Source organism: Elgaria multicarinata, chromosome 6, assembly GCF_023053635.1.
Source record: "Elgaria multicarinata webbii isolate HBS135686 ecotype San Diego chromosome 6, rElgMul1.1.pri, whole genome shotgun sequence".
In the NCBI taxonomy this organism is placed as follows: domain Eukaryota; kingdom Metazoa; phylum Chordata; class Lepidosauria; order Squamata; family Anguidae; genus Elgaria; species Elgaria multicarinata.
Genome location: NC_086176.1, coordinates 49238344 through 49246961, shown reverse-complemented (window position 1 = coordinate 49246961; position 8618 = coordinate 49238344). Strand labels below are relative to the sequence as shown.

Below are 8618 nucleotides of genomic sequence, written 5' to 3'. Positions count from 1 at the left end.
TAAATGCTAAGTCTGTAGTGTAGATAACCCACTGGGGGAAAAGGCCACATAAACAGGAGCTGAGTGCTGCAATGGAAATCTTACCTAGCACCAATGCCCAAGGTGCTGGCAAACATTGCACAATGCTGCCATTAAAAGTTTCTGTTAATAAACTAGTTGAAAAAATATACACACATATGGCTGGGAAGAGCTTTTTAACATACACATTATTCATGGTGTAATTTGAAAAAGCTTTTACTTCTATTACTTCCATCAGCTGGTATCATTTTGCAATGCACAAGAAAAAGGGAAAAGCTAGGAAAACCACATCTTACAAGTTACTTATGTTTAATGCTTAAAAGTTTGAATGCACAAACAATAATCTACCATTATAGAAGTACTTGTGGTCAATACAATGCATTAGAACTATGTACAATGACACAGTTTAGTATCAAAATCTTTCTACACTGTAGAGTATTACGAAACTGTTAATGACATCAAACACTGAGCACTTAACACAATTTTTTTTTTGCTACCACATTTGGAACTTCAATGAACAGTCCATTTCAACTTGCAGCATTAACCAATTTCTAGTATGAAATTAAGTAATTTTCTACTTACACAATAAAGGTTTATCTACACAGTTCTTTTGATTTTGATCCATAGCAGCAAAGGCACTGTACATCAGCAGATCCACAGACTTAAAGATTTTTTTTTTAAAGCATTCAAAAAAAAATATGTCACAGGTCATAGTTTAACAGCAACAACAACAACATAAAAAGATAACACAATGTTTTCTGGCACAATGGCTCAGCCTGCGTCCATTGCAGGGACGTTCAACTAAGACTTGGATAGAACTGGCAGTAAATAAAGCAAGTCCTTCTCCCGAGTGAAAATCCATTCTGTTCCGCACTTCAGAATGAGTGCTCTTCTAACTCCTACCTCTGAGGTCCTCGCTTTTATAGTTTGTACACTTGTAGAAATCCATTCCCTTCTCAGTGCCATTTCCAATGAATGTATCAAATATTTTTCTGTAATCTTTGTAACTGCAAAATTGCCCAAAGACGCACATCTCCCTTTTCAAAGAAATGTGGCAAAAACGTCCAGAAGGGATGAAGGTGATTCTTTGAGACACGTTATTGTACTTCTCTCTGAAACACACAACACAGAAGTGATATTAAAAATCCTGAGCAATGCACTGTACTTAAAGATCTCAAAAAGCATTACATTGTTCACAGCACTGTTTACAAAACACTGTAAAATGGCAGATTAGTATAGGTGTAAAGAGCAATCTTAGTTTTTGGCATATACTTTGACAATCTCTTCAAAGGTCAATGAAACTTGCCACTGACGAATACAGTTACTGAATGTGCCCTCAAACACAATGCCTGACGGGCAGAGCAGGCAAAATCCGACTCTCCTATGTATAGCCTCAATCAGAAATGGGTCATTGCTTAACAATAATTATTCATTATTTGTAAAACAGCACCACTAAACGAAACACCTGTTTGAGATCAGAACTGCGCATAAATTATTTTCATTTTTTCCTTCAAATTTCCAACCAGCGTGTACATTCGGTTCGGAAGTCAAGAGAGACAGGGAAGCCTAAGTGATGGTAGATCTCAGTTAAAATAGCGGCAATGCAACATGCGGGAGTGGGGTTGTGCCCACATACCCCGCTATCTATGTATGCCTTACTTGCCACTGAGCCTGCTGTGTCCACATGCAGGCATAAGATTCTGTACAAGGAGATACAATCCAACATGAGCTGGACCAACTTGCACAGTCATTATCTTTGACAGGCCACATTTGAGCATAACACTAACTATCGGAATGATGGGCTCAGCTGGGATTGCATGCTCCCCCTTCCCTTATCTTCAAGTATGGCCACGAAGAGATTGGGCATTGAGGATAATTAGAGGTCTGGAAACAAAGCCCTATGGGGAGACACTGAAAGAATTGCGCATGTTTAGCCTGGAGAAGAGAAGATTGAGGGGAGACAAGATAGCACTTTTCAAATACTTGAAAGGTTGCCACACAGAGGACGGCCAGGATCTCTTCTCAGTCATCCCAGAGTGCAGGACATGGAATAATGGGCTCAAGTTACAGGAAGTCAGATTCCAGCTGGACATCAGGAAAAACTTCCTGACTCTCAGAGCAGTAGGACAATGGAACCAATGACCTAGGGAAGTTGTGGACTCTTCTACCCTGGAAGCATTCAAGAGGCAGCTGGACAGCCATCTGTCAGGGATGCTTTAAGATGGATTCCTGCATTGAGCAGGGGGTTGGACTCGATGGCCTTATAGGTCCCTTCCAACTCTACTATTCTATGGTTCTATGATTTCCACTTCTGTTTTAAAATAACCACAGTGAGTCATTTCATCTGAACCAAAAGCTGTTGTTAGTGTAAACTATGACTTAGGGAAGCCTTCCCTAACTTTATGTTTTGGCCTACAACTCCTATCATCCCTGGTCATTAGCTATGATGCTTGGGGATATGGGAGTTGGGGAAAAATAGGAACCGTGCCTATTGTTGCACTTTAAATGTGTAGAGCATTCAAATATTATGGCATTCATGGTTGTCTAGCAAGGGTAGATTTGGGACAGGTGAGCCTGTTTGACTGAGTCAAGAGAGATTCTGCTCCTCCACCATCTTTGGCTTATACATCCCTATTAGTTCCTTTGAACCAGGTCATTGCCTATTACAATGTTAAACAGTATGGCTTAACACAGCACTTATTTGAGAATAGAATTTGTGCGGATGTATAGCTTGGTAATACATTGCAATCCCCCCCACCCTTTTTACCCAATAACTACATCCCATCCCAGCAATAAAAGCTTAAAGAATGCAACGCACCTTCAAATCCAAGGCAGAAGCAGACCACTTTATTTAGTCAGTTCCTTGTTAGAAAGATTTCTTTAAACAAAATAAATACATTACAGCTATGATACATAATTAAAAGAGTCAGTTCCCTGTTAAGTATGCTTATTCCATCTTCTTCCAAGTAGATAGCTGGAGATTTGGTATTACAAGTTCTTAACGTCTGCTTGCTATTAAATAGCAAGTCTAGTGGGGAAATTCCACAATTGTGATGAACATTTTTAGTCCTCGGTTTGGGAAAGAGAAAAATAAAAGTAATATACAGCAAAGTGCTACAAGGAGGAGTACGGTTTTCATTCAGATTTGTCTCTAATAAATAACTTCATAGACTGTAGCCTTCTTGTCCCCAGAGCCAGTGACAATGTATTTGTCATCCACAGAGATGTCACAGCTAAGCACAGACGATGACTCTTTGGACTAAAAAAGAGAGAGAGAGAGAGAGAGAGAGAGAGAGTTATCCATTTCTTGAACTAATCAGATGCATTAAACTCTTCCTTTTAACAATACTGAATTACAGGATGCTTTAGGCTCCTCCTTGGGTTGGGGTACCACACTGCCTCCCGGACCACAGTGAGGAGCTGAACCCCTGCCTCCACTTGCCCCACTACAACTCACTAACAAACTTCAGTAGTGCAACTGCAGAGGGGGAAAGATATCTTTTAAGGAAAACCACCACTTTTGCTTCAAAATATACCTATTTTTGCTGCTGCCACCACTATGCCACTGAAATTTGGTGGCAAACCAACATTTTTTCTTTAAAAATAGCATTTTTCTTCACTGCTGGCAGGTGCCTGATGGGCTGCCCACCCCTGGGTTGACCACTCCTGGTTTAGCATATATTTTTGCTTCCTACCTATCATTGTTCTATTGACTGTGTGGCCTCATAGTTTTCTGCAGCTATCTCTGCAGACTTCAGACACTAATCATATTATCATTTACATAGATCCTTCTCTAGGGATTAAAACTAAGATTATTAAAAATAAACAAAAAACCTCATTGTTACACAGATGCCCTTTTCTTAATTGCAGCCTCTGATTAATTCCTTGAGTGAATCAAACAAAACAAAAGTGACCTAACGTGTTATCACCACATGATAACCAATTGTCTAAAATTAACTCTGAAGTAAACAATTTGGGATGGAAAATGAATGGGACTGCTTGTTGGGATGGAATTTGGGATGGAAAATGAATGGGACTGCTCACTGGGTATTCTCTGTGCTCAGAAATCAGCCATATCCTTGCATGGCTTAGAACTGAATTTGTGTGACACATTATTCAACAGCCTTGGTGACAGCAATCAAGGCTTGATAATCATGTCACCCAACCCCTATTTTGCTGCCTGGTTTTGAAAACAGGCATTGTGGCAAACGGAGGTGTGCCCTACCAAAAATGTCAAAGATAAATGAAATGGGAATATAAGGCGTGCTCATAACATGAACATTGAAGAGAACTGCTAAACTGAGCAGCAGCAAATTAAGAATTAGGTGGGAGTTGCTTCCCTCTCAGTGGCTCAGTTCAGAGAACACGTTAGTCAACACAGTGTGAAAACTCCACTCAACGATTGAGTTTTTTGGAAGGTAGTCCCCACACAACATGTTCTAACTCCACCATTGTGTGACTGTAGGCTACCATGAAGTAAAATCCATTGCGACGTTTGATTGACAGTTCCTGCGCCCGCTTTCCTCCCCCAGTCCTCCTGATGGTATCCCATCAGCCATTACTGCAAAAAAAAAAAAAAAACCTATCCTGGCAGCTCTTCTAGAGCGGCACTCGCTCCTTTCACCACTCTTGCCAGGGAACTCTGTACCCAGTGGGACAAGTCAACTCAACACAACAAAAAACTCCACAGAGCCCACCACACAACGGTTGTATAGGAACTCTCCTCTGCACAGTGTGGGTATTCAGTGTGGAGTGTTTTCCAAAAAAACACAACCCTCCACCGCAGGGTGGAGTTTTCCTGCCAGACAACACATTTCTCAACAGTGGTGTAAAAACTCCACTGTAGAGTTCTAAAACCACCATTGAGAAACGTGTTGTCTGAACTGAGCCAGTGTCAGGGAAAGGGTTATAAACAGATCTCTTCCCAAGCAGAGGTAGCTGAATGACCCTGAGACAAGCTTTTGAAGAAGCCACAATGCAAAACTGAAGGAGACTACTTTGAAGGAGTTCCAGCTGAAGTGCATTTGGCTTATAGGTGGCCCTAGTGCTTTCTCTCTCTTGTTCAGAATATGATGGATTTCTCCCACATCATCATCATCCGAGATCAAATTCCTCAAGATATTGTTATTATGAAAAAGTGTGTGCACACCGCTCTCCCCCCCAAGAGAGAGTTCATCAATTTACAGATTCTATTTGGCTAGCTTTAGTAGTTTTTATGGATAGGACATAGGAGAAAGTCTTGGCAAGATGATTAGTCTTGACTAGTGATTTTAATGTTAGAGTGGGGAATAGATTCAATTTAATAAGCAGAAGGTTTCAGAAGCCAGTGAAGTTTTTAAAATATTTCATAAGGGTCCTCAAAGGATACATATTGCAACACTGCTAGGAGCAGATTTAGTCAACTGTTACAACTGTCAGGCTAAATGGACACTTTCCAAAGGAAAGTGCACGTCATCTGTAACTCCTCACAGACCTCCCATCATATCGGATTATTGATCCACTTCCTTCTCCTGCCACAGCTTTGACATTCATTCAATTTAATTCCACACTGAATAAAACCAAAGCCACAACATATACATGTTTCACAATGTATTGTGCAAAGAAGTGGCTTACTAGTGGCAGAACTTAAGAGAATCAAATGGGGTCTCCAGCAACAAAACTGCTTCCCAAAAATTCTTCTGGAAGCAATTTGCAGAGAAAAATGATTTTGGCGAACCCTACATAATGTGCCTAATAGTGTCCGTATGTATGTGGTAGCAAGGCGACTCAGGGCAGAACCATATTGGGTTGATACCACCTGCGAGACAGAAGCCACTGGCCTTGGAAGCTTCTGAGACTCCTATGCCCTACCAGCACAGGAGGAACGCCAAAGGTGAGTTTTCCCTCTCAGTCATCCTTATTTGTTTTGTCCCCCTAGATGGGCCTTTGTGGCCACTAGAAAGGGTGTGCTGGTGGGGGCAGGGCTGGAGAGGCCATAGGATTTTGTGTATCCCAGCCTCACCTCTCCCCTTCCACCAGAATGCTCCCTTTTTGACCACTACAATGGCTTCCAAAACTGCTTTTGCAATCTTGGAAAGTGTGTGTCATGGCGGCTGTGAGGGGGCAGGACAGGGGCGGGAGGAGGGATCAGATTTCTCATGGATGTACTATGCAGGCACATATGCAGAAAGCAGGGAATAGCTACAGCTCCTTTCCACTCGTACACGTGATGGCAAGCACAAGCTTTCCACTGCATAACAAGTGAAAATATCCTTCTAACACAAGTTACAAGAAAGCGTGTTAAGCATTTTAAAACTCAATTGCATATGAGCTACACAAGAACTGGTAAAACACAGCTTGGCTGTTGCCAGGAGCTGCCTCTTTTAAGTATATAACTCCTTTGCTGAGGGAATTGCACTGGCTACGTATTGGCTACCAGGCCAGGATTTAAGGTTTTGGTACTAGTGTACAAATCCCTAAACAACTTGCAACCAGGATACCTGAGAGAGCGTCTTCTCCATTACCAACCTGTCTGACCACTGAAGTCTTCAGAGGGCATGCTCCTGGTAGTTCCACGTGGACCTATGACCCGATTGGAATTCCCCAGGAGAAGAGCCTTTAGTGTAGTGGCCTCTTCTCTGTGAAACTCTCTGCCCCTGGTGGTCAGTCAGGCGCCACTTCAGGCGCCGCCTTAAAACAACTCTGTTTCAAGGAGTCTTCCTCAACTGACTAGCCAATGCTTTTATTGGTTGTTTTAAATTGAACAATTTTAATTTGCTTTTTAAATCTTTTTTCTGTTACTGTTTATACCTATGTTCACTGCTCTAGACTCTGTGTTAGATAATTGAGTGATATTGTAAATAATAATTTTAAAAAGCTAAATACAGTAATTGATGATATTACTCGGAACTTAAAGCTGGTGGCAGACTGGAATTATTCAACAGAAATTGCTTATCAGAATGGAAAGCTATTGTGACAACATACATGCCACCTTTCTACAATGTACCTGCTCAATGCTTGTTAAATTGCTGGATGGATGGATGAACCTGGGATATCAGCTGAAGGGGAAAGGGTTAGAACAGATAGCTTCCCACCTCTATGCTTTTTTTTTACCTGGAATATACTGGCTCCATAAGGTGTTCTCCATGCATTCAGAAGATTATCTTTTCCAGTGCTTACAAACCATTTGCCTGAAACAGAATTTTAAAAAAAATGTTAGAAGCAGCTAGATTAATTTGGATACCAGCAAAACTTATCCTGTCTCCTCTTCCCACCACCCCTCCCTGGACCAAACAGTAATCTGCACCAGGATGCTCCCCCTGCCCCCAAAATATGAGTTACAAAAATCCAATCGAACAGGTAAAATTAAAAAAATATCCCAATGTCTGGTTCTCCCTTTCTAGTCTGCACTGGAAATGCTTTTGGCAAGCAGAAGAAAATGCTAGCCTACAATGAATGGCTTACCACAGTGAGCGAATTTCAGGGAGAGCACACAACTCTCATGAAGATGCAGCTGATACTTGTCTGGTTTCGTGACATGCAGCACTTCAACATTGCTGTTCTCCATTCCTACTGCCAACCATTCTCCAGTTGGGCAATAGCCCAGTGAGAAGATCTGGAATTAAAACAGCACATAATGCTATGGTTAACAGAAGGCGTTACATGTTTTTTCAGCACCTATCTTGGTGACACAGTTACTGCCGTTCAGAAGACATGAAACACACTTTGGTTTATCACACAAAAAGGTAAAGGAAAGATGCTAATCAAATTACTTCAATAGATCAAAAGGGAGCTGCTCATATAAACAAAACTCAATTAATGCCATATAATATACAGCACTCATCAAGAACTAAACATTATTTTTGGGTGGGGGGAGAGAGGAAGACTTGTTAGCCCAAGTTTATGGTGCTAGGAAACACCTGCTCCCACCCCTATTAAATCATGCAGAAGCCAAAAGAAAATATTCTTCTGTGGCTGCTCTTCAAGCCTGCTTTATTTTTATGAAAGCCAATGGAGACTGCTTCAACTTGACAAGGTTTCTGTAGGAGAGCACCTGCGATGTGAAGTCGTGCTGCTGTAGCTGTCTCCCTTCCCTCAGGTCCCAGGATCTCACTGTATTGTCCAGGCCTCCCGTCCAGAGCTTGGTACCATCATTAGAAATGTCAATGCAGCTGGCTCCATCTGTATGGCCCTGGAATTGCCTGAAAATGTCAAGTTGGACACAAATAAGGCACAAACGCCATCTCTTTGGACAGAAAACTGGTTTGAGAGATGAATTTTAAATGCTTCCATGCTAATTTTTAAGAGATGAATGTGTCCTGAAAACAAAATATGCAGAAGATGATGCTTTTTTAAAAAAACACACAGCATCAACTGATTTTCAAAATCCTGGAAGCATCTGAATTACAGTGAGCATTTCGTCTCGCACATATGATAAAACACACACACTAACATTCATGCATATATGACTTTAACAAAATAAGTACTCATAAGAGGTTGATAGTAACATAAGAAAGTTTGGTATTCTAAAAGAATGCTTTAAAAGAGTCCTTTGTTTTACCAAATTAATAGGCTTACATGCTACATTAGTTCATTTAGAAAAAAATGTTCTAAAAACCTAT

The 8618-nt window shown here is 41.1% G+C and overlaps 1 protein-coding gene across 4 annotated transcripts in view; it reads right to left on the bottom strand.

The window, feature by feature from the left end:
* Nucleotides 1–264: 264 nt before the first annotated feature.
* LOC134400794 (transducin-like enhancer protein 4) overlaps nucleotides 265–8618 on the bottom strand; it is a 151465-nt gene continuing 143111 nt past the window's right edge. For all 4 annotated transcript variants that reach the window (XM_063129371.1, XM_063129372.1, XM_063129373.1 and 1 more), the window contains 5 exons: nucleotides 8051–8198; nucleotides 7462–7612; nucleotides 7111–7187; nucleotides 2837–3277; nucleotides 265–1130 (listed from right to left, as the gene is read on the bottom strand). In XM_063129371.1, coding sequence (XP_062985441.1) covers nucleotides 3170–3277; nucleotides 7111–7187; nucleotides 7462–7612; nucleotides 8051–8198 — 484 coding nt within the window. In that variant the 3' untranslated portion in view covers nucleotides 265–1130; nucleotides 2837–3169. The remainder of the gene's footprint in view (nucleotides 1131–2836; nucleotides 3278–7110; nucleotides 7188–7461; nucleotides 7613–8050; nucleotides 8199–8618) is intronic.